At 35.6% G+C, this 26,038-nt stretch overlaps 1 protein-coding gene across 4 annotated transcripts in view; it reads left to right on the plus strand.

The window, feature by feature from the left end:
* Positions 1–26,038, plus strand: part of IDE (insulin degrading enzyme) — a 64,506-nt gene that overhangs the window by 23,814 nt on the left and 14,654 nt on the right. For 3 of the 4 annotated variants that reach the window (XM_058421639.1, XM_040070592.2, XM_040070590.2), the window contains exons 6-18: positions 1,226–1,338; positions 1,744–1,906; positions 2,517–2,609; positions 3,180–3,271; positions 4,840–4,920; positions 6,925–7,028; positions 13,238–13,340; positions 14,308–14,430; positions 15,054–15,136; positions 19,428–19,572; positions 22,206–22,316; positions 23,583–23,703; positions 25,190–25,281. In XM_058421639.1, coding sequence (XP_058277622.1) covers positions 1,226–1,338; positions 1,744–1,906; positions 2,517–2,609; positions 3,180–3,271; positions 4,840–4,920; positions 6,925–7,028; positions 13,238–13,340; positions 14,308–14,430; positions 15,054–15,136; positions 19,428–19,572; positions 22,206–22,316; positions 23,583–23,703; positions 25,190–25,281 — 1,424 coding nt within the window. Of the gene's footprint in view, positions 1–1,225; positions 1,339–1,743; positions 1,907–2,516; positions 2,610–3,179; positions 3,272–4,839; positions 4,921–6,924; positions 7,029–13,237; positions 13,341–14,307; positions 14,431–15,053; positions 15,137–19,427; positions 19,573–20,101; positions 20,247–22,205; positions 22,317–23,582; positions 23,704–25,189; positions 25,282–26,038 lie in introns of all 4 variants that reach the window. The other variant, XM_040070591.1, reaches the window with a different exon arrangement.

The raw sequence follows: 26,038 nt of genomic DNA on the forward strand, positions 1-26,038 counted from the left end.
TTTTTGAAAATGCTCTGGCAGACTGGTATTTGCATGGTGTTTCACAGTAATGCTTGGATGGTGAGTATGAATGGAGGAAAATGAGCTTTTTTATCTCATTGAATGCAAGTTCACTGAGGAATTTCACATGGAAACTTTCAGGAAGACTCACCTTGGCAACTGTAAATCTGTACTAAAGATTAAATGAATGTTTATTTTGCTGATATGCATAAAAACTGGTGTTTTTCAATAGAATAACGTGCAGCTCACAAAATTTTAATATATAGTGAACCCTTTTGGTTTACTTTGTTTTGTTAGTTTTTTTTTTCCTCTGCACAGTTCTGTTAGTGTAGTGTAGAAGCATGCATATATTGGGCAAGAAGGATTCTCAGTCTAACTGGGATTGTTTTGATAACAAGGTAACTGCTTTTAGAAATCATTTAAGGATTAAGATTGTACTTTGAGAGGTCCAAAAAACTGATGTTTTGTTTCTTCCAATGCCCACCCTTGGAAGTCTTTCACTAAAAAATTGTCAGAAGAATCTTTTCTTATGCTCACTTTGAGAAGTGCTCCAAAATGCATTTCTTGAGGCAGAAAGCAATTTTGAAGGCAGGATTTCAACAGAAATGGTCTAGGTCAGTTTAGGCGAGTTAACGCACATCATCGTATTCTTTCTGCAAAAGGTCTCTCATTCTTGCAAAGTACTGCAGTCACAGACTGAAATTGGAATGGAAGTAGAGTTAGAAGTGCTTGAACGGGTCACAGGTGTGTGTGTTTTGGGAGCTAAGGATAGACCTGGCTCACAGTGTACCTGAAACATTGGACATGAGCTGCGGCAAAAGAAAAATCAAGTTGGGCAAATCTGCTTTCACTCTAGAAAATTTGCAGCTGTAATTTTGTGTCCCTTAAACTTTTTGTGTTCATTTACTTTTGTAAATGTCCAGTATCTGATATGTCTTTCAGTTCTAGCTTAGTTTAATCTGTAAAATGTGAGGATATATTTTCAGTTACAGGATTTGTTTTAATCATGATTGAAGCCTTCCTTTAATAAGCATGGTGCTCGTGGCATGTTACAGTTCAAAATTTAAATGTGAATATTTAATGTTTCTTTCTGAAATTAAAAATCATAACACCATTAAAGCTACTTTTCTGTATAATTCATTACTCTCCCTAACTATATTAAAAAAAAGTTTGTCAAAATCCTTATATAATGACCGTGTTTTTTTCTAATGTTTCTTTCTTCTAGAATCCTTGGATGAGCTGACATGCTTAGTGATGAAATTATTTTCAGAAGTAGAGAATAAAAATGTCCCTATACCAGAGTTTCCTGAACATCCTTTCCAAGAAGAGCATCTCCGGGTATGTATGGAGATACGTCTTCCATCCAGAGTGTATATTTTAAGTGTTATTTTTAATGTCTCATTAAAATATTGTGCACTTGACTACTCTTTTATCAATGTCCCTGTTAAATTCCATATTTCTTAACTGATTTTCCACCCATTCTTCCATCCTGAGTATAGTTTTGTATAGCTTATAGTAAAGGTTGCACATTTGGTTGAAGCTGTAAGCAACTGTGAGATAGTTCATTTTCTTTGTATCATGAATGACTGAAGTGTTGCCCTAAGTTTTAGATACTTTAGAGATTTGGGAGATGTGTTTGCAATGTGTGTGTATGTAGAGGGAACACGATACATGCTTCTGACATGAATACAGAAAATGAGTTTCCCTTTGTTTATGGGTCTCCTTGTTTGTTTTTCCCCTCAGCAACTTTACAAAGTGGTACCCATTAAGGACATTAGAAATCTTTATGTCACATTTCCTATACCAGACCTTCAGAAGTACTACAAATCAAACCCTGGCCATTACCTTGGCCATCTGATTGGCCATGAAGGCCCGGGCAGTCTTCTATCAGAGCTTAAAGCCAAAGGTGAGTCCTCAGAGGGGTAGAGAATTGAAAAATACTTGATCACACATTTTTTTAAAGTTTAGTTAACGTTTCACTTAAAATACACTTCTTTATATTAAAGCCTTCATCTGCTTGAATAATTTGAACTCAGTCATTTTGTGCTTTGTTTCTGCAGCAGGTAGGAATAAATAGGTAACAGTTGCTCAGGCTGCTGAGTCTGTTATTTCTTGGACTGCCCTTTATGTGCCTTGTTTAGAGAGTTACATGAACTTCAGCGTAATGATCTTGTCTCTATTCTGTCACTAACTTTGAGATTACTGTCAGGTCCTGGAAGATTACAAAGGAGTAAATTTCGCTATTTTACTTTACATTGTTCTGTTCCCAACAGAAGTAAATTGCCCAGAAATCAAATGATCCTGAGTTTGTCATATCACTCTGAGTGCAAAATCAGATAGATCAGACTTGTGTTATGTTTAACTTGCACTGTTGCTGCAGGCATTAAGGAAGTAAAGGAAAACATGTAAATGAATCAGAATGGGTGTTAAAAAAATTATGTTGCTGAAGCATGCAAAAAGTGGCATAAATTGTTATAGATTTGTTTATGTAATGTAGTTTATTTTTAATGACATAGGATGGGTAAATACTCTTGTCGGAGGCCAGAAGGAAGGTGCTAGAGGTTTCATGTTTTTCATCATTAACGTGGACTTGACAGAAGAAGGACTTTGTAAGTGAAGCACTGTATCTGTATTTTGTGTTACTGCTGATGTGATGGTTTTGTGTTTGTATCCGAAAGGACTAATTGTGATTATAGCTTGAAAGCCAGTTTATTTTAGTTAACTTCTGTGTTCAGTTCCTCTAAGTATGCTAGCACACTTCATGTAACAAAAGAAATCAACTTATTTAAGGTTATATTAAATTAATTAATAAAATACCTTAAGTAAGCTTCTTTAAAAGAAGAGCTGTTAATACCTTTGTGTGCTACTTGTTCATACTATTTAGACCTGTGTGGTGTCTCTCTCGAGACACCACAGACCTGAGTTAAATGATATTGTAAATCAATATTTTTACATGAAGATGTGTTCAGTGTAGTTCTTGGAATTAGCTGGGGACATGAACGCTTACCTTATATTCATGTCTGAGAAAAGCAAGTTTAACTTTGTTGGTGGGATTGCAAATGTACCTAAAGATCTTGAGGTATCAAAGTGTAATTAAAAATAAAACCGTATTTGTGTTCATTAAATTTCTTCTCTGTGCAGAACTGAGTGAATTATTAAGTATTTTTTTTTCTTTTCAGTGCATGTTGAAGATATTATTTTGCACATGTTTCAATATATTCAAAAACTACGTACCGAAGGACCTCAAGAATGGGTTTTCCAAGAGTGCAAGGTAAGTAATTGAGGCTGTACCATATGTGGTGGCCGTCTTTTGCAAACTTTCTTTATTATTAGTTTATTTAACTTTGTAACTAGCATTTAATAATCACATGGTAATTAAGTTCATTAATTTTTAAGATGCAACATGACAGAGATGACAAGTACATTCAGAATACATTATCCTAACGCAGATGGGAAGTGCTCTTAGAGAGCTGGGAGTTACAATAGCATAATGGACGTGAAGGAAGAAGGATCTTGCTCTGTCCACAAGGATTTTACATAACTTAGCTTGGTCTTCACTGAAAAAGGGGGGGAAACATTTTCTTTGAGGAGTAACACTGAGCTGTTAATGGAATTGGCTGTTACTCCATCCCTCCCTCTTTCATAGGTCAAATTGGATAGTCGAGATTGTAAAGACAATAGGACATTGAATCTGCTGTTTGTTCCCCTCATCTTTTAGAAGTCAACTAAAGGCTTTTCATGAAGTACTTTGGCAGTACCTGTCAGTCTTTGCTGAACTGTTCATGCTTCTTACAAGCTTGGATATTTCTGTGTACGCAGAGCAAAAATGTGAAGTGTCCTATTAGATAGCACTGTTCTTCTCAGTGTCAGTGTGAAGCAAACCCAGTTTTATTTATATATAGTCTCATTGGTTCAGTACATATGCTTAGGTAAAGATTGCTTTTCCGATCTCAGCTTTGTTTGATCTGAGCTGTTGAGTCTCTCTGAAAGTAGTTCTGCAGCTGAGTTAGCTTTGTCTCATACATTTTGACACTGTATACCTTTGAAAGTAGTCTCAGATCTTGTTATCCTCTACTAAAAGTCCCAATGGATTTGTTTCACTGAAGAGTAAGCAAACACAAGGTTTGGAAAAGGTAGGTCCATCCTTCTGTCTCATCCCTGTGCCTTTCCTTGCTCCTCTTCTCTCAGCCCCAGCACTCCTGGGTCTGTGGGGTGAGTCAGAGAGCTGGCAAACTAGTATGAAAAGAACCTTTCTGAGTTTACTTTCAGCTGAATTGTTGAGTTAATCAGTCTCTCTGCATGGTTTCATGGAAGGATGGACTGTCCTTTTCACTGGCTTAAAAGTCTTAGAACTCTTTAATTCACCCTTGCCATTGTATCCTAAGAATGATGTGTTCTATTTCTGTGGCTGAGACAGCAAAAAAAACCACACTTTTTCTGTCTCTAAACTTACTCTTGGCTGACTGAATGAAATGAAGGGAGAGAGGCTTCGGTTCGTTAACATATGACAAACACTGCGCTGGAACACTGTGTACTGGTTGGATCAGAGTTGGTGTGTTCTCAAATTATCAGGAAACTTAAATATGAGAGATGAGTCTATGTGAAAATGACTTACAAGACTTGTATAGCACTTCATATTATGAGACTATCGCAAATTGCTTGTGAGTTTGATGCAACTTGAATATTTTTGAAAACTTGTTAGATACTTGTCTGCTCTAAAATGGGTACAGCAAAAGTACTTTCTTTTCTTTCATTATAAAAAGGAATTAAATAGCCAGTAATTGTTCTTAAAATAGGCTTTAATTTATGCTCTTTAATCATTCATACATTGTTTTCTAGGATCTAAATGCTGTGGCATTCAGATTTAAAGATAAGGAACGACCACGAGGTTACACATCAAAGCTTGGAGGAATGTTGCATGTGAGTGGAGGGGCGTTGTTTTTGTTTGGTTGTTGTTTTTCTAATTACAGTTTAACGGTGTTTAATTATCCACTTAATAAATACAGGCAGATGTAGAAGATCTTTGCACTTCTTGTATGCTGCACAGACCTTAGTTTTGGCAGTCACTAAGTCACATTCTGTTCACTTTACCATTTTATACTTCTGTACTTGGCAGAACTGATTATACAGTAAGTGGAGGTGCTATTTGATCTGTTTCAGTGTTTCTTAGGACATAAGTACCTTGCCATTGTGTTTGTCTGGTCTCTAAGTGTTCTCTAGGGAGATACTAGACAAATAATATTTTATCGTCAATATCACAGTGTTGAAATAGTGCAGTAAGCAGAAATGTTTGTATTAAGATAGCAAATTACAAATGCTTGACTTTATTGATGGGATTGCATATTGGTACTGAAAGAACCATCATGTAGCTTTTACTTGGTCTTTAATACTTCTTGAAAATTCCCTCATTTTGTGTTAATGGAAGATTTAGGGAGATTAGTTGAGGGTTTTTTTGTCTAGTGAAATTATGCAGCTTTTATACATTGCAGCCGTTCTTCATTGCATAGCTAGTGTCTGCATCTCTTCAGAGAAATTTTTGGTTTCTTTGCAGGAATTACTGTTACTGGCTGTAGACCTTTAATCTGTAAAGTCTAAATTTATGTTTAATTTTCAAATGTTCTTTCTGTTTGCTGAAAAGCATTAGACTTGGCTGAAAACATGTAAATGGGTATTTAAAGAGCGCCTACTTGGCATGCTGTCTTTTGCTTTTGTTCTGTCAAATGCCTAAAATCTCTAACAAATAGACTTCTGACTTCTGAAGCAGTCTTTCTATGGCTTCTATTTCTTGGATCATTTCTGATTACAACTGCTGTTTCCAAAAATAAAAAAAATCAGGCCAGGAAGTTGCCAGCAGTGTTCCAAAGAAAAGGGTATTGAATGTGGACTATTTATTTATTTACTTTTACTGCCTTGCTTTTGCTTTGCTTTGCAGTATGAATGGTAATTTTTGTTCTGCTTTAGTAGTTAAATGAGCATCAAATTCTGGATCTTTAGCATTTGCATTTCAATTTTTAATAATACAGGTTTGGTTCATTGTCCTTGATCTCCACCCCCCACTGCCCTTTTCTTTTCCAAAATCCTTTATGTGACTTACTCTCTGTTCTGGTTGTCATTCCAATGCAAATTTTTGTATAATGTAGATAATCCACAAAGCCATTTCGTAATAATTCTGATTGAAAAAGAGTACACTTATTTGGCAAAGTACAAATACCCAGTGCTTGTGTCACCTGGTAATTTTCCCTTGGTAAACAGGTGTTTATCAAGAAAGTTTTCCTGTCAGCCACATTAATCATTTTCAGAAGAGTTTCGGCCTTTTTTAAAGAGAGATTAACCTTAAGAGATTTTCAGTTTGACCTTAAACAAAGGATGTTAGCACTAAAAGTGTTTAAATTTTTATTATGCTTTTATATATTGATCTATAATTTCTTCTAAATTATTGTAAATAAAAATTAAATTATTAGAGAGTCCTAAAAACCCTAGGTTTTTTGGTTTTTATTTTGCTTATTTGTGTTCTGTTTTCCCCAAATGCACTCTGGTGAGTAGTTGGTATTCTTTTATCTTCAGAAATATCCTGCAGGGGTCAGCATTTACCATGTTATTTTTACTTTAATCAAAATACCATTTAAAGGTGGGCGACTTTTATATTGAGACATAAAATTTTCTAAGAGAGAAGAATGGTAAATAAACAGTATGTAAGATTTCCCAATACTTGAAAAATACAATTGCATAGTTAGAACGCTACTTCCTCTTGTTTAGTTTTGAGAGAGATTTTAAAACATCCTACACATTCCTAATTTGAAATTACCGAGGTAATACAGATGTAGTGACCAGAAGTGTTTGCTTTTGTTTCTTCTACTGAACCATAGCTTTTTCATGCTTTATTTTGTTTAATTCATCTACGTATTTCTCGGCTTTGTTTTTTAGTATTATCCTATAGAAGAAGTATTGGCTGCTGAATATTTGCTTGAAGAATTCAGGCCTGATTTAATAGAGATGGTACTGGATAAATTGAGACCAGAAAATGTTCGGTAAGTTAAACTGTATTTTAACACAAACAAAATTGTAAGAAAGCAGATGAACTAATGCAAACACAAAATCTTAGGTATCTCTTGCAGCTCCAAAGTAAATGTGATTGAAAAATCTTCATTATGCTTCTTTGTATGAGAAGGTTTTAGATACATGCTAATTTATTTTCAAAGGTTGATGTATTTCAAATAATTATTGGATAAAGTCAGGTAAACTTGAATTATGAACTGTGTTTTCAAATGTCATGGGGTTCTGGTGTTTCTAGGCATTTGCAAGTAATGACAGAATAAATGGAGTTGCCTGTATCAGTGACAGTAGTTGCCATAGTAATTAATGACCTTTAAAGAAGGGGCTCTGTCTCTGTGTGTGGGTGTGCATCTGTGTGTAATGTGTGGGATACTTCAGCTGAAGCTCGACTATGTCAAGAGATCATATTTTGAACAAACAATGCTTTAATGAAAGTCTCCAGTTCTCTTTCCTAAAGTATTTAATACTTCTCTGTTTTGAATGCATTTTTTTGTTACTCTACCACCCAAGTTCTTGAAAATTTGATACTTCTAACATATAAGCAGTGCTTTTAGTAATTAGCATAGAGAATGTGTAATTACTTGCTGTTTGTTGAAAGCCTAACCACATTCCACATGAATGTGAACTTTTAACTGGTTTTGGAATTGCTTACAAGCAATAGGTAAACCTGAGCTGATGTGATTTAGTAAAGAAGCTGCAGGTATTAATGAGATATGATGTTTATTATAGCTGCCCATAGCTTTGAAGTGTAGCTCTTAGCATTGCAAGAAAATAGTCAATATTATCTGATTCATGATGTAAATTGGGTCTTTGTTACTATGCAGAGAACTTCCAAAGCATCTTCTTACTCATGCATGGAAAAATTGCTGGGGGAAATGAATACAGGTACACACAAGCATAGATTCTTTATCCTGTCAGATGCTGTTGGATGCTGAAGACCACTCACCACTTTTCTGTGTTACTCCTGTTGGTTTTGACGTTCTTCTGACATTCTTTCCAGCTGTCAGTACTTCAGCATAAGACAGCCATAATGAACCTACTTCAAACATTATTAGTGTGAGAAAGGAAAGTGTAGAGAGCACTGGTAGAGGGAGAAAATTCAAGTCTCTAGAACACGGCCAGAAGCATAAGAAAGTGGTGATGGTTTTTAGAAGGATGTGGGGTGTTTTTTTTCAGTGCCATACCAACCACCTCTCTCACAACGTTCTTTTGCTGTACGTGGTTTAGGCCCATATCTGCACTTTGCAATTCTGCATTCCTCTTTGTCAATTGCTGAAATAAAGGTGGGGGTTGGACAAGAAAAGAACAAGATGAACAGGAATCTAATTTGAGAGGAAAAAGTAATTCTAGAATTTAGGTGTAGCATGCTTGAAACACTAGTAACTAAAGAAGATAATAGCATCCTATGGTATGTATCTTCATATAGTGGTTTTGTAGGGTTACACCATTCTTCTCCAGTTTGACAAAGAGACTTCTGGGCGATGGACGTTTTCTCCCCGCTTGGTAATTGTGGATTCATTTGAAATAATAACTAGATTTTATTTCAAGATGGAACATATCTAGAACAGATATGAACTGAAGATGAACTTTAGTGTGTTAAGCAACTAATAATAGTTTGAGCTTTCAGATAATGGAGGTAGGTGTTTCAGAATTGGCTATTAGTGAATTCTGTGGGTTTCTATAATTGTGGGCTTTAAATGTCATGTGTCTCACCTTGCATTCTAGCTGGTGCTTTTTGGATGCTATATGTTAAGTTTAATCTTCCTTCAGGACTAATTATGTTGTCTCTTCACTTTACCTGACTTAAGAAACAGATGTCATTTAATAGATGAAGAAATGTGTAGTTTTAAAGTTTTGAATTAAAAAAATGCCAAATATTGGGAGAAAAAAAAGGGCCTTCAGAACTGGAATTAATCTGGTTTTATGGCCTCTTCAGTTAACTGTTAAAGAAGTTATATCTTGTCTTTGTTGCAGGCATTTTAGTAGGCCTTAAAGATAATAAATACAAGTGGGTTACTTCTCTGAAGTGCCCACAGCTATGCTGACAGCTGTCCCACTAAGGCTGAAATGTAAATGTGTATGAACTAGAGACTGTCCAGTGACTGATTAAATGCAGTTGTAGCAGCCAAATTCAGCAAAGCAGTGCTATTCTAGCATGGATGGAATGAAGCCTGCAGGAGGTCTCTAATGATGGAGCAGCGGGCTCTCTTATGGGTTTGGGTCAGAGTAATGGGAACTGGATTGGTGTTTGTCTTTGCCGCGGCTGTACATTCACATCTTAGTTCTCTCCGTGTTTAGACTGTTTGTATTCTCAAGAAGTATAACTTAGAAAAAGAAATGCAAGACATCAGCCCAAATTTAGGATTCCCAAATGTCATGTTGCTTTTTCCTGCTGCCCTAGATGATACCCTTTTTTCCAGTGTAGACGCAAAAGGTATGGTTTTGCTTCTGTGCACCTGCTGTAATACCACTGGAAGCTGATTTTTCTTTGATTTAAAAGTGTAAGTCAGTTTCAGTAGGAGTTAAAGTTTTTATTTGGGGCATCATGTTGAGGACCTGAGCTAATCAGACTTTCCTATTTTCATTTGCTTGAAAGAAAATACTAACTTGTGTATAGTACTGTATTCCTTTTAGATTTTAAGCATGTATCTGTGACATTAGAAGTAGAATGAAATGAACTGCAATTTTAAAACATCTTTTACTTAATGAAGATCCTTCAAAGTATAGTATAATATAAGAGGGAATATAATTTTGTAATACCTTTTATTTTAAATTGCTGGCAGGATACATTATCTTGAGAAGGGGAAACTTAAGTATTGCTAAAAGTGATTTTATGGTACACTACAAAGATTCACGAAAGCTACTGTGGATTTTATTTTTAGTGGGGTCTCTTGAAAGGATGAGTTGAAATTACAGATGTTAATAAAAGGGTCCCTTTGTGTTACACTTTTTTAAAATTGCATCTGTATCTGTGTGAATTTAATGAATTACTGGTTCAGTAGCCTGCTCCCTTCTTTTGTCTTTTCTTGAACAATTTATAGGCTAATAAAAAAACCTGTGCACATCTGCTTCAAATATCTGTATTGTTTGGTTATCCACCATTTACTGTCTGTATGCTCATGTGATATGTATGCTTATATTTACCTTTCTGTTATCCCTTTTAATCAAAGAATTATGTGCCACATCCTAACTTTGCCTGTTGTTTGGCATTGTTTTCCTGGTTTTACTGATTTTTTTTTTTTTTTTTTTCCTTTTGGTGTCTTGCATACATTCTGTCTTGCAGTGGTTTAGTTGGCATTGATTTGAGTTTTTTCTTTGTATTGTATTTGTAATTTCTTTTCCATTCACTTATTCTAAGGACCTCTCAGCATAACTATATTGTAGTAACTGCATTCAATGTCTTTTTCAAAATTATGGTTTTTCATTTATTATTTTCTTAACAAACCTTGAGTTTAAAAAGTATGAAAGAAAATCATACTCACAGATGGAAGTATGCATGTGCTCCCATTTGATTGAGCCATAACAGAAGGTGTTCATATATTCCCCTCCCACCCCCACACTACTTGTTGCATTTAGTGCCTTGATTTCCCTAGGAGAGAAACTTTTTAAAATGCAAGTATCATTTTTACTTGTTCAAACTGTATGGGGTTTTGCCAGCTATCTGTGAAGATAAGGGAATAGACTTGGCATGTGTCGCAATCTTAGCTGAAAAATGTAATTTTCCTGTCATTTCCAAGGCATTTTTTCCCTTCAACATCTGCAGAATAAATGCACTTATTAAAATTTAAGAAGATAGTGACTCACCAGATTAAGCAGCTAAAGAACATTTTCCCCTGGAGAGTAAGTGGGCTTTTTTCCTCTATTGGTAGCAGAAGTGCAGTACTAGTACTGTCCTAGAGGGAAGAAAAATAAAATGAATGCCAAAAATGTTGATAGAGAAATTTCTAACTACTGGAATTTCAGAGAATCTCATCAGCAGAGTTGTCTCAGTGCAGTTGGTGATGCTCACCCTGAAGGTAAATGTGCTGGAAATGTTTAGGTTTATTTTTTTTTTGATCTGAGCAGCAGTTTTGAAAATCACAATTTGTTCACTCATCTCCCCCCACAAATCCTTTTTAGTAACTTAGTTTTACTGAACCCTTAGAAGTAACTCGTGCTTCTGCAGTGATCAGGATGCTGCACCCCAGAAAAACTCTGTGTGTAGTTCCCCCTTCTCTGGTTTCTCAGGGGCTTTGAGTAGCATGTGTTGCCTCACATCAGTTTTACTGATGGTTGTGAGGAAACTTAAGAACAAATGTAGGCTTTTGGGCTTTTTGTCTCAGGCATGTTGTGTTACGCATTTGAGATAAAAGTAATTTCTTCCATTGTTTGACAATGTCATAATTTGGAAGACAAAGTTTAAATTAGGTGCAAAAAAAAAAAATCAATCCTTTATAAGAATAAATTTACTTTGACACATTATTAATGTCACAAATAGTGACTAAGTTTTCTAAGCCTATTACTTTTCCACCTTTAGAACCTTGAGTTTTGTTAGGGAAATCTGGAGTCTAATAGTTGATAATCTTTTGTGGAAGTACATTCATTTTAAAGCACGCATTCTCCTCCCAAGTAACACTGTCCTGTGGATTTCTCACTTGTGGCTTCAATTTAGATTTCAGGAGGGTGAAAAACAAGGGAGTATTTAGTAAATATGTATCACATTGTAGAAACCGTGGTGTTAATGAAACAGGGGACCACAGCAGTTTGCCTGTACAAGAATGTATATACAGAAGTAACATTTATAGCTTGTTGTGTTCCATATCCATGAAGGGCTCATTTAAGCAGGTCCTATTGAAGATTAGCTGATGCCTGTCTTGCTTTCCCAGTGCGTTTCCACATTGTCTAAAAAACTTGGGGATTAAAAATGAGTGCTGTACAGCACAACAGAGAAATGAAAAGCAAAAGTAATGTTACATAATTGGTGACTTTAGAGAAGTATTACAATATGTTGAAATACCTGCATGGCATAGTATTTCTACTTGAAGTGCTTCTCTTTTTTGTGTCCTGGTCTTAAGTTGTAATTCTTGGGCAGACAAAATGCCTTTTGATTTGTTTCTGTTGTTGTGGGTATGTTTCTGACAGCTCAAAATGTCAGTAATCATTCCAGTAGTAATTTGGGATAAAGGGAAGGCAGGAGATTCTCTTGAAGCAGAACGTCTTGAAGAATTACAGTGTTCATTGCCACAGTTTTGTTTTCTGCAGTTTGTAGATTATTTTTAGCTCTTGAATTTTAGTATGTTTCTGCAAGAAATGTTTGGGTGCTTGGATTGCCACTACTGCTTGAGGATCAGTATGTTGGAGAGGGGTAGGAGGAGGAAATGTTGAATAACAGACGTACTCTAACTGTACATTCTCGCATAAAACATCTCTAACCATATGATTATTGGAATTTTATCAGGATAATTTTCTCGCTTAAGACTCTTACTTCTTTTTCTTATTATTATGTATTTACTGCATGAAAGGACTTGGTAGGTTTCTCTGAAATTCTAAGAGACTTTTATGTTTTTTTGGAGTCTCTTAGCAACATTTAACTGTTGTGGTTTAACCCCAAACAGCAGCCAAGCCCCACACAGCCACTCGCTCACCCACCTACCAGTGGGGTCAGGGAGAGAATGGCAAGGGTAAAAGCTGGAAGACTCGTGGGCTGAGATACAGACAGTTTAATAGGGTGTCATGGGTTAGTATGAGTCCCTTTGAACTTGAGGTTATCTGTGACTCTTTGACACTAGGACTGGAATAAAATTTCTATAATCAGTATTTTCATGTATTTGGATGTTCATGTAGGTGGTATATAAAACGTAATCGCTTGATCAGTTTTCTAGAAGATTGCAAGAACTGCCTTCTGTTTTCTGGAACAACAAAAGAGTCTTAAAAATAGAAATTGCATGCAGCACTACTGGCATGTAACCCAGGTTGTAACACTTTAGAAAAACTGTGACATTGAATGACTGTGATAATTTGATTTCATTGTTAACCTTAGCATGTAGTTCAGTATACTTACATGTGCTCTTGTACCCTGTAATTGTCTATGGATTGTGCAGAAATAAAGGTATTCTGGTGATGGAGCAGAAACAGTGCTTGGAATGATGTCTCAGTCTTTTCTCAGACATACTCATACCAAGGCACTTTGTCTCTTTGTTTTCAGAGTTGCAATAGTTTCCAAGTCTTTTGAAGGAAAAACTGATCGAACAGAAGAGTGGTATGGAACGCAGTACAAGCAAGAAGCAATTTCTGATGAAGTTATTAAGGCATGTTAAAATTTGTAACATTCTAATATCTGCAAATGAAAGTCAGTGGTAAATTCTTCATCTAATTTTCCATATAGCTGAAGGGGGAACTTAAATTGGCTGCTCTTCATAGCATGAAAATCATCCAGTGGGTCTGTTTAATGTTAAAGGAAGTAAGAATGTTGTATTAGTCTTTAGATTTCAAATATTTATTACATAGGATGGATATATTTTAGTGGTTATAAACCATGTTAAGTACAGGGAATGTTTCACTATTTTTTCTGTAGAAGATCCCTAATATGCAGTGGCTGCATAAAAATGTAAGCATTAACTTGTAAAAACTTAGAACCCTGTATTATATGTTAATGAACTGATCAGTACCTATGAATTTCTAAAAACTGTTATGTGTAACTGTTTCTGAAGTTGATTTTTGCAACGTAGAAAGCAAGTATGTTTTGCCAGTTAAATGAGATTGTAAAATTCAGAAGTCAAAAACAGGAGGTGGGCAAATCCTTGTTGAAACTTGTTATAGTTCTACTCTTATAAGAGGAGATGACTGTAAAATTTACCTTAGGGCTGAATTGAACCTTCTGGGTGTGCTCAGAACAGACATTGCATAGGAACATTTCCTTTAGTTTGACCTATGTTCCTGATTAGAATTCTTGGTTAAGCGTTTAGTTTAATACCTTCATTTACAGTTTATGGTAGCAGAAAATATAATATAGAAACCCACCATCCTCTCTACTGTAAACTTTTCAAAATTATTTATCTGTCATCCTCCTTCTAAGAGCAATTCATCTTGCTGATAGCCTACTCCAAATTGTTTTCCCTGCTATTTCTCTCTTGCCCTGTTACCTTAATAATATGTACACATAAGGTAGTGGAATGCATTTTAAAATCTTCTGTTTCAGTGTAAAATAAATAAACTCATATATGCTTTAATTAAGCAGAGATTAGCATAGTTTCATTGTTTCTCCTGTTGATCTAGAAATGGCAAAATGCTGACCTGAATGGGAAATTCAAGCTTCCAATGAAGAACGAGTTTATTCCTACAAACTTTGAGATTTTGCCATTGGAAAAAGATGCAACACAGTACCCTGCGCTTATCAAGGTAAACTTGCTGTATTTGTCCTGTTTGCTGCCTAACCTTCTGGGAAGTTAGAATTTAATTCCTCTGGTTTTTAAAATACAGATCAGCTCATATTCCAAAGTATACTAAACAAAAAAAGTTCTTGCTATGAAGACAGTAGAAGTTAATTCTTGCTGAGCTTTGGATTATGACAATTTGTGTTCTTAGGAAAAGAGAATCTAGATACAGCTTGAACTCTCTCTGCCCTTTTGAAAGTGGGTCAACAATCGATAAAAATAGCAATAAAGCTGTTTATTCAGGAGAAGGGTGACTGCCACTCTTACATTTTTTTGACCACTGTTGAGTAAGTCAAGGGTGTAGACAAGGCTGTTGTTTTGTAACTGTGTCTAGAAAATGCTCGTGATTGCATGGAAAAAGTGAGAGAAGAGTCAATTAGTGATCTCAAAATATAGTGAATATGTATTCAATATATTGAATATATTTATATTCATTATATAAATTGAATACAGCAATTCAAGCAATATGAATTTAAGGGGATATTTCCAGCTGGTGATTTGAAGTGGTGAAGAGACTTTTTTTAAAGCAGTGGCATATATTGCAGTTAAAAGTCAGATGACTTAACAAAACCTCTTTTCTTGACACAGGACACTGCTATGAGCAAATTGTGGTTCAAGCAAGATGACAAATTTTTTTTGCCAAAAGCTTGCCTCAACTTTGAGTTTTTCAGGTATGCGATGTTAAGTATATCACATAAAGTCATCTCCAAAACTTTCTTTTTTATTGGGAATCTGCATTTTTACAGCAAACACTTTCTTGTATGTATTGACACTTTAGAATCTTTGTCCTTACTTTGAATATGTAGTAAGGCTTAGATGCAGGAAGGCACATCTAAAATATACAGTTATTGAGTAGCAGGTAATTTGATGGGCTCTTTCTATATTAACAAGAAAAGTTTACTGAAAAATACTCTTAAACTAAATTTCCTTTTGTATTTTATTTGCTATACCTGAGATATACCTGCCAATAGAACCCACTACATATTGCAATATCCCTCTTTAACAATAATTGTGTGTTTTTTAAGTTAATTACTACATCAGACCTATTTTAACATGTGTTTTCTTTATGAAATGCTATTCTGATAATAGTTTTAGGCTCAAATTCTGTTTTCATTTGCCTAATGCAAATCAGTTTAAAAAGGGCTTAAAAATTTGAGCTTTTACTTAACTGTAACTGTAACTGATTGTGCTTTTTTTTAGAAAAGCATTGTCTGTATTATCAATGAGTGTTTGATTCTGACCACAAGATGTATGATAAAATGATGTAATGTTAATTCTGGTCTTGCATGACTTTCATCATAGGAAGATAATCTTTCTTTTTTAAGTGAGCACGACAGTGATGGACCTTCTAAATGTTCCTTTCAAGTAATAAATTTTTAACTTTTGAATTAAAAATATACTGCTGTTTTTAAAGTGCAGCTGTTTTCTGTGTTGAACTAATGAAAGCTAGAAAAAAGTTCAGGGACTCTCTTTTTGCCTAATGAAATTATTTGGTGATATTGCTGGAAGGGCCCTTGTGGGGGCTCCCATAGATGCACTGTTGAATTCTTGAAATTTTTCTTGCAGGATATTTTACAGAAGGTTTTTTCAGTGTATGTCATGTCTTTACTGGGTAATAGGTTGCCTGGGCACTTTCTCTGCTTTTTGAAACCACAGGCCAGATGTTAGAACTGTTTCAACTTCAGTGTGTCAGGAAATGGGAACTCCCCATCTCTTACTCAGAGAGCACAATTGCAGTGATTTGCCTTCTTTTTCATTCTTGATGGCTTTCCCTCATGCTATGTTTGGCCAGAATCCAAAATAGGATTTTACTGATGGACACTGAGTTTACAGTTGTGGTGGTTTTTAAAATCAATTCAGGTGAACTATTAGTGGTTCAATCTCTAAGAGTTTGTGAGTGAATAAAAGGTAATAATTTGGTTTATGTAGATGGCTTGGTTTAGGGCAAATTTTGGGAGGAAACTTCTGAAGTGGTTCCTCTAGAAGTAAATTCAAGTGGCCTCTCTCCCCACCAGTAGTTCGGGAAACGTAAATCTCCTTCAAGAAAAGTGGAAAAAAAAATGTTTATTTAGCAAGCAAAATACTTACAAATATGGGGAAAAAAAAGAATAATAATCTTCTGGCCTCAGCTAACTAAAAAAAAAATCCAGCTAAAAGCAAAGGAGAGCTCTCTGTCGCTATCCCTGCTGCAGACAACACGATCTATGAGAAGGAATGCAGGGGAGCAAGTGCAGTTTCTGCAAACCAACTGCACACTTCTTCTCCCCCCTTTGCTCTCAGAACCAATCTTAAAGGTCCAGGACTTAATGTCCAGCATAAACAGAGCAGGTGATTGGGGATACAAACATCATAAAGCCACCCTAGGAGAGCAGAGCACAGCAAGGTCTGAGTGTATGCAATACACACAGTACCATAGAACCGTTGGTGTTGGAGGCAGCCTTGAAAGGTCTAGTCCAGCCCTCCTTCAAGGATATCTTATCTAGACCTATGGGGATGCAATTTCCCAGTTAGATTTATGTTTTCATCCCAGTGAGCCCTTATAAAAAGCCAGAAGTACCTGAGCTTTGCTGACCATTGTGATGGAGTGATTTGCCTCTTTTCTCCTAGGAGCAGTTCCAGGTGAGAGCTGGCTTTTTTCTTAGGGTTGGGAGCAAGGGTTCTTCCGTTTTCCTTAAAAATGAGATGGTAATTGTATGTGAGCAGGAGTAAGGAGATTTTGACAATATTGGATGCATCACTTCTAAAAGATGTTGTAAGCAGGTTTGTCTAGTTTTGATACTTAAAATGGTTCTTGGACAATCTCTATTTGGTCATGCTGATGGTCATTGAAGGAAGTGGTGAAATGTAGAGTGTTTATTCATGAGACAGGATGGAATCACTCATATCTCATGGGACTAAGTGAATTGGTGAATAAAGCCATCTTTATGACAGGGGTGTTCATAAAGAGTCTAAGCCTCAGTTCTAAATCAGAAGCCTGCACTGCCCTGTAGTGGATTACAAGTTTGTTCACACTACACACTGCTTCACTATAATTAAAAAAAACATGGAGGATTTTTTCTGCCTGCAGCCCTGATCAACATGAAGCATAGAAAGAATTTTGGTCCAGATGTTATAGCAGCAATTGCTGTGTAGATAAGTTCAGAGGAAGTTGCTGAGGTTGGTTTCTCCCTTAAATATACAAATCACACAGGAACAATATGTCTGTGAACATCGAGAAATCACCTTGCTCCAAAGCTGAAAATCTTTACAGGCATCTTGTGTTAAAGAAACATCACAGTAAAAAATACGACTTATTGCCCAGCCTAAAAGAGGATGATAAGCTTTGGCATTTGTATGAATTGCAACTTAAAAGCTCAAAAAATACTCTTGTTTAAAAGGAAGTAAAACAGTGGTGTAATGTGATGATGCTTTGAAAGTTCTTTTCAAGGTAGTTAGCAACTCAGCACTTCAGTGTTGATTCCAGCTATGTCACTTACAGCTGTTTGAAAGGGGTATAAATGTTTTCTGTTGTTTTTCACTTGAGAACTAATGGTCTAATAGTTGTGATTTTTTAAAAACTTCCAGTTGGCCTTTGCCAGCTATGTGAGAATACAGAATTTAAAACTGATACAGATATAGTAATCATTCTAACTGATTAAGTCTGTATTCTAGTATCAAAATGGGAAAGAATATAATGAGTCTGTAGGAAAGTTTGTAGGATTGACCTACATCTTGCATTGAATTTGGTCTTAATTAAAAAATTCCAACAGTAATTAGATGTATATCATTTGGCATATTGAAATTGCTCAGTTTTGGGAAATTCTCACAGTAGTGAGAAATGTGAATACCAGTTCTTTTGTCTTTTTTATTGACTTGTTTTTTTAATCTGGGCTAGGATTTCAGACTAGAGCAGGCTCTGCTTCTCAAATATATACATTTGAAATTATTAATTTAGTTTGTTAAAATATGTGCTTCCTTTTCTTAATCTAAAATGAAGGAGAAGTTAAAAGCTATGAGGAACCTTCTTAGAAATATCTTTGCGCTGTGTTTTAGTTATCAGTTTGTGTGTTGTGGTCATGTTTTGCTACATTAATGTTGATATACACAGTGAAATACCCTGCTGTAGAGGTGTAAACATATGTAATAGCCTGAATATCTGACTGCTTCAGGAAAAAGTCAGGTTTGAATTGTAACCCGTAACCTGACAGCAAATGCTTCAGATGCTGCTGATCATTTCTGTGAAATCGTTAATGAATTTACATGCACTGCAGAGATTTTAGCAATATATATAGTACAAATGACTTGTCTTCTCAAATCTTTCAAACAGACAGGTATTTAACAATTAGCGTGGTTGAAACATGGCTTGAGTCTTTGAGCTGCATTTCTCTGAGAAATTTGCAGCAGTGTTGCATGTGATCATGTGCTCCTAATGCTACAGTAGGTTTTGGAGAGTTGTTGCCATTAAAAAAATAACACAAAAAATTATGGTAACAAGAAAATGGATATACCAGACTTCTCTCCCGAGCTGACCGTGACATGTACTGCATATTGTCATGCCACAAATTACTGATCTCCTAATTTTTGTAATAGAAACTGATAGTATATGAGTATTAATTAGTTTAATGTTCAGTACATGGACCTTCAGTTTGGTCTGTTAAATTATGTTGGTATATTTAGTTTCTGAGTGAAAGAAACTGGTGAATTCTGACTGTGCAGCCAAGTAAATAAAACATGTCTTGATTTATGAGCACAAATAGAACATCTCTGGGATCCTGAGTATATTTAGTCATCAAACCATATGCAAGCTAAGTAACTCTTTTCAGATGTGTTCGTATTTGGCTTCAAAATAGGAGTCCTTCAGAATGGGATCCATCAGCATAAAAACACTGAAAATACTGTTTCCTTCAGATCAAACTTAAAAGGCCAAAAGAAACAGAGAAATCATTTTAAACTGCATATTTTGCTTTCAACATTTTCTTCCAGCCCATTTGCTTACGTGGATCCCTTGCATTGTAACATGGCCTATTTGTACCTTGAACTACTCAAAGACTCCCTCAACGAGTATGCATATGCAGCAGAACTAGCTGGCTTGAACTATGATCTCCAAAATACCATCTATGGGATGTATGTAAGTACCCAAATCAAGGAAAAGCTTAGAGCCTTAAAACTACTTCCACTCATCAACATTTTAATATTGATTTGATGGAAGGACTTCTCAATGAAAAATAAAGGCTGTTAGTCCTTTTGATCTTGGTTATTAGCCATCCTTTCTTTGATTTGAATTTTAAGTTGAATTTTGTTAAAAGTCTTCAAAAGTCTTTTAGTTCTCATTAAGCAAATTTTCTTCTTTTTTTTTTTAATATCATTCGTGAAATTAATTAGTTTTAAGATTTTTTCCTCCATTAAAAAAAAAACAAACCTCAACCCCAATCCAAGCTTACATATTTATTGGTCAGATATCTACTAAAAACTTTCTGACTGATGGGGTAAAAGAGCCCCTTTTCATTTTATTAAATAAACAGTGTACGTCTGCTTTCCTGTTCAAGAACTACTGATCATGAGGCTGCATATACATACTCTTCAGTCATGTTTCTTCATCCATTACCTTGTCACTGCCTGAGGTATCAAAGCATTTCTTTTGTTTTTCTTTTTGTTAGTCGCTACATTTATGCTGATCCTCTCCATTGCAACATGACATACCTGTTTATCAGGTTATTGAAGGATGATTTAAAAGAGTATACATATGCAGCACGCCTCTCAGGTTTGGTCTATGGCATTGCATCAGGAATGAATGCAATACTTGTAAGTAAGAAAAGAACGCAGGAGGAAATGAAACAGCTTGGGAGTTGTTGAGCTTGGAGAAAACATTTGACTTCTGCATTTCTAAATGAGATGGTTAATGTTTTTTGGTTTTTTTTCCTTGCTATATATCTCATGAATTAAAGGCAATGCAAGACTGTATTTTAATCAGTACTGAGTGACCTGTTCAAGATTGCAGTGTCTTGTGAACGCGTGTGTAGTGCAATTGTTGCATTCTGGTTCACATTTTTACTTGCTTGCATGATAATCTGGAAAGTACTGTTACTAGTTTCTGTATAAAAAGATTAACTGTTCTGTTGAATGAATCCTCAACTTTACAGACTTTGTTATAATTCTCTAATTCTGCTGTAGTGAGCTGTGGAGATGGATTGTGTATGTGTTCATTAGAATGCAATGCTGGATATTGATGGCTTTTTCTTTTGTTTTTATCACATGTTTATATCTGTTAAAAAGGGCTAACAATACTTGATAAATACTAGTCTTATGATAAATGCTTATTTCTTACTCAGCTTCTCCAATGAGATTTATGATAGGAGATCTTAGTAGTCTCTCTTGAAGTTTGGTTAAAAGGTTTTCTTAGCCACCCTTATATGCCACAATGTGTTTTGAAATTTCCTGTACAAGCGGTCCTTTCCAAAGCATTTTAGTAGAAGAACGTAGTCTTAATATTTTCTATATGAGAGAATGCTGCATTTTTTCTTTAATCCAACACAAATCTGATTTCTTGGTTGCATTCACCTGACTTATTGCAGACATGGTTTTCCTCAGTTTCAAGGCTTGCCAGTGTTTCTGTGATCAGGGTTAATTCCTTAAAAAAAAAAAAAAGGTGTAATTTTCTTAATTTTTAGTCAGTTGTTTTAAATATTATTTAAGACTTTGTAATTACTTTCCTTATTGTGAGAAGTTTTATAGTTAATAAGTGTAACTTATTAATGACTATACTGATGCTTTGAGCAAGGGCAGATGTTACTCTGAGAAGTCTCCCATGGTGATTGTTGAACACTTTGGGTCCCTGTGCTAATTTAGGATAACAGCCTTTGTCATAAATCCATTTATGATAACTTTTTCTTCAAATTCGTTGTTCAGCTATGTTTCTGCAACTGCAGAACAAAAAAAAAAAGTCTTCCTGCTGAAAAGCAGGAATTATGTATGTTGGTTTGTGTTCTAAAGTTTAATTTTACTCCAAACTGCACAAATCCCATCAAATTCCTGGTTCAAGATACCACAGTTCAAAGTTTTTCCCTGCAAAAAAAAAACCCCACCTTTTAATGCCTTTTTTTTTTGCCAGAGAAATTTTCTGTAGCTTGATGAAATCATACAGTAATTATAATGTTATTTTTTAAATGAGCAAGTCTATTTCATCTATACTTTCAAAAATATGTATGATCAGATCAATGTATCATTACAATTCTGGGATGACTGCCTTGATGTTTCAGCTGAGTAGCATCCTGGTTATAAAGTGTGCTTCTGTTCATAGCACCCCTTTTTTTGTAATTTTGTTTTCTTCCACTTAAATATTCTTTGATAAACAGCACAGATATGAATCAAGGGTAAAAGTAAATTAGAGAGAGTATTTTAGAAGGTTGTGAATCCAGACTTCATTGCTAAAGTGAGAAACCTAGATTAAAGCCGTTTCAGTACTCCAAGACTCAACACTGTAATCATTAAAAAATCTCTATTCCGAGTACAGTTTCCTTACACCAACATGAAATTACATTCATTCTGTGCATTTAGAACTCCTGTGCAAATATGCAATATTATATTTGTCAGTTACCTTTTGATTGGTAAAGGGATTTAACTTAAGGATGATTAAATGTTCCGTAATGGTGAATTTAGCGTAAGTATTGAACAGTGCATTGCTCATTGAATTGTACAAAACTTGGTAACAGCTTTACTCTTTTATCTTCCACATTTAAAGCAACTTATGCTCTTTTTCCGTAGCTCTCCGTGAAAGGTTATAATGACAAGCAACACATCTTGCTCAAGAAGATCATTGAGAAAATGGCCACTTTTGAGATCGATGAAAAGCGATTTGAAATTATCAAGGAAGCGGTAAGCTGCTTGAGAAATTCACATTTTGGAGTAATTGAAAATTGAATGCATTGACCTGATAGGAGATCTGAGGGCTGACCGACTGTGGAAATAGAGAGTGAAATTCTGCGTTAATGGGGCTTCAGATGCTTTTTTCTTTTTGGTGGCTGTGAGTTCCTCAGAGTTGTGTATATAACATTCTTTGGGTAAAAGTAACTGGTCCTGGAATCTTTTTTAATCAGTCTTTCTTACAATGTATCAAGGAAGGACAGCTTGCTTTGGTTGAAGTAGGAATCTAAGTAGGGGGATGGAGGGGAAAATCTATATCCTATTTTGCGATTTGGAAAGGCTTCAGCAGGACTTAGCCATGAAAGAAGAGGGAAAAAGATGAAGGGGGAAAGGAAGTGTTGAAAAAGTTTGCAACATTTCTTTTCCTCCGATTTGTCTTGGCTCCTGGGCTGTGATCCTTTGGTGCAAAGGCAACCACCTTTAGTACATGCTGATTTCTAGAAGTTACATCAGCTGGGGAGATTGCGGGTTTTTCCCCATGTCTACGCCGAACAGATAAGGGAGATACCAACTTCTGGCTTCTATTTGGAGCAGACAGAAGGATACATCCTTAGCAACCTGAGGCTTGCTGTTGGTCACTCATGTGCCCTGAAATGAGTCTCTCTTTTCCTGCACTGGAAGTGCTTCCAGCTTGCCAATGCTATTAGTTTGCACTTTCCAGTTTCTCTGGTAGAAGAGAAGGGGTTTGTTTATTTTGTAAAAGTCGAGCTGGACTAGAAAAGAGTTCTGCAGAAGCTCTCTGGTTCTTCTCATACCTCCTTTATCCATGCAAAACATGCAGAGAATTTTCCAGATGCTCCAGATTTTGTGTAACCGAGTCAGCCATAGGAGTCATCAGGGAGAAAAATACATTTTCTGTTAGCAGTGGTCTCCCACCCTTAGTCAGAAATCATAGAATGCAAGTTTCTTGGGTAGAGCAACTTGATCTAAATTCTTGTTTAACTGCAGTAATTTAATTTCTAGGCATTCATTTTATGGACAAGTTTGATTTCATGCACATTTCAAGTATCTTAATGATTTCTGCTTAATCCAAAGGCTTAGAAAGCCCACATCATTACTAAGGTCACATAACACAATTTTTTAAAGAGTTCTAACAAGCAAGAGAATTTTCTCAATATCTGAATCATATCTTTTTGATACAAAGTTAAGAGTACAATGTTAATATGTTTAGAACTCTATTTCTAAATTTCTAACTTGAACATGATTATTTTGGTTTAGTACATGAGATCACTTAACAACTTCAGGGCTGAACAGCCTCACCAGCATGCAATGTATTATCTTCGACTCCTGATGACAGAAGTTGCTTGGACCAAAGATGAATTAAAAGAAGCTCTAGATGGTAATGTTCTGCCACTCTATTATTTTTTTTCTTACATTACTTAACTATTGAGGGTATCTGTTTTGGACTCTGCTCACTATTCAAGGGAAGCCCCTGCAGTGCCAGGCCTGAGCTGATGCTGGTCATGCTGCACTTTCCCTCCAGTTTCAAAAAAGTAGAGTAGTTCATGGGCAAGGCCTCAAATGGCAAAACTCACAGGTAGAAGTTCAGGCAAAACTTTACTAACTTTGGCGGTGTATGAACCTGGATATGGTGAATCCAGTGTGTAATCAACATCAGTAAAACCATTTGGCTCTAGTTGACATCTCACAGGCACATTGGAGTGTATCTGCATTGTACTTCTCAGTGTGCAAACTATTTTGTTTTTACTGTTATTGGGGAATCCTAGCTTATGTTTCTGTAGATAATACATGCTGTAGATAATGACCAGTAATAAAGAACGTTGTGGCTCTTAGCACAAAGTAGACACCCCAGTATATTTGAAGGAAGAAGAAATTTCAGATTAAGAGATTTAAGTGATTTCTCAAGTCCAGCTGGAGTGGAGTTCTGAGCAGCCAGCCTAGTGGAAGGTGTCTCTGCCCATGACAGGGGTGTCACAACTAGATGATCTTTAAGTTCCTTTTCAACCCAAGCCATTCTGTGGTAATTCTATGTTTGTAGTAATAGCTGAAGAACTTTTCCCTACCTGTATTTTACTGTGGTGTATTATTATTATTACTGTTCCTGGGACAGTTAGCAAAATGTCTTGTATTGTCTTCTTGGAATACACTGACATTTCTTTTGAAGAAGAATACCTGGCTTTTGTATTTATCTGAGGGATTTCATTCAGAGTGTGTATCCATGTGCACCCCATCCAACCATCCTTCCTCTTACTCCATTGATTGTATATGTTAAACTATAGTGTGCATATATATGTATAAAAACTACTTTGCAAGGACAGGCTGGCTAGAATGTGTGTGTATGTGTTGCGCATGTGTCCTCTAGCATATATTGCCAGAATATTTTTCTTGTGTATCTTTGTTCCAAAGTTGGTATGAAAACACTATATTTGAGTTGAGGTTCTTTGTTTTAGTCTGGGTGGCAGATGTACAGTGTCTTTCTTGAGCATTACAAAGAACATGCTGCTTGTTTAGTAAATAACTAGGGCTTTTCCTTGGAACACCACCTGAATGATTGCAAGTGTTTTCTCTGGAGAATGAGTGTTTGTTCAGCATGATTGGAATGACAGCTTCTTTTTTTTTTTTTTTTTTTTAATCTGGGTCAAGACAGCATGTGAATTCTAAGTGAAATGAGCTATATGATGAGTGCTGCTATTTAGACCTGGAAGCATTCCAGTATTGCATTTTTAAGGAGAGATTCGCTTCAACATAATGACAAATTTCTCCTCCTCTGAGAAATGCACTGTATCTAAGGATGACTTAGACTTAAGTCTTTCATAATTTAAAATTGCATTTGAGTGATTTAACTGTCTAAATATCTATTGTAGATGTCACCCTTCCCCGTCTCAAGGCCTTCATAGCACAGCTGTTGTCACGGTTACACATTGAAGCTCTTCTCCATGGCAATATAACAAAACAGGTTGGTCTGATACTTTCTTAATAAAGCAGTTTTTATTTAAAAGCAGCATAAAAATGGAGCACTAGTTTAATCTTTGCAGATCCTGAAGCAGTTTGCCAAATGTGATTTCATAAATTAACTTTGTACTTTTTTTATCTTTATAGGAGTATGAGAGTGTAATTTTTTCCACTTTAGCTTTATTAGGCTAAGTGCTGCCTCTGTATTGTTCTTGGAAATGTAATAAAAACAATTTAGGACTTAAGTATTTGAAAGTCTATGCTGCATGTCATTACTGTGATCAAGCTGCAGAAGGAATGATGTGCTGCAGATCTTGCTTTTTTCATTGAAAACTTTCAGAATAACTAGCAAAGAATTAAGAATACAGTATTCTTCCAAATTAAGTAGTTTGTACATAGCTAAACAGGAAACGGTGGACCATAAAAAGCCGAGTGTCAACTCTCAGGGAAGTAAAACTCAGAAAACATTTGTTTTCTCTTCCATTAAAATAGCAGCAGTTTGTATTTGCATACAAAATCTTAAGAAGTACTTGAATACATATACCGATACAAATTCTTATATGTTTTTGCTTTCTTTTTTGGTAAGGCTTGTTTACACTATTTTGTGTTAGAACAGCTCTGGGGTAGTTTACTAGCAGGAGCTTTTACAGACACTGCTAGTGACTGCTGAATGTATGGAGGAGAAAGTTAACTTGTAAGGAAGGAGAAAATAAGATTGGAAGGAGCTAATAGCATGGAGAGAAACTTTTCTTTGTCAAGAA

Source organism: Hirundo rustica, chromosome 8, assembly GCF_015227805.2.
Source record: "Hirundo rustica isolate bHirRus1 chromosome 8, bHirRus1.pri.v3, whole genome shotgun sequence".
In the NCBI taxonomy this organism is placed as follows: domain Eukaryota; kingdom Metazoa; phylum Chordata; class Aves; order Passeriformes; family Hirundinidae; genus Hirundo; species Hirundo rustica.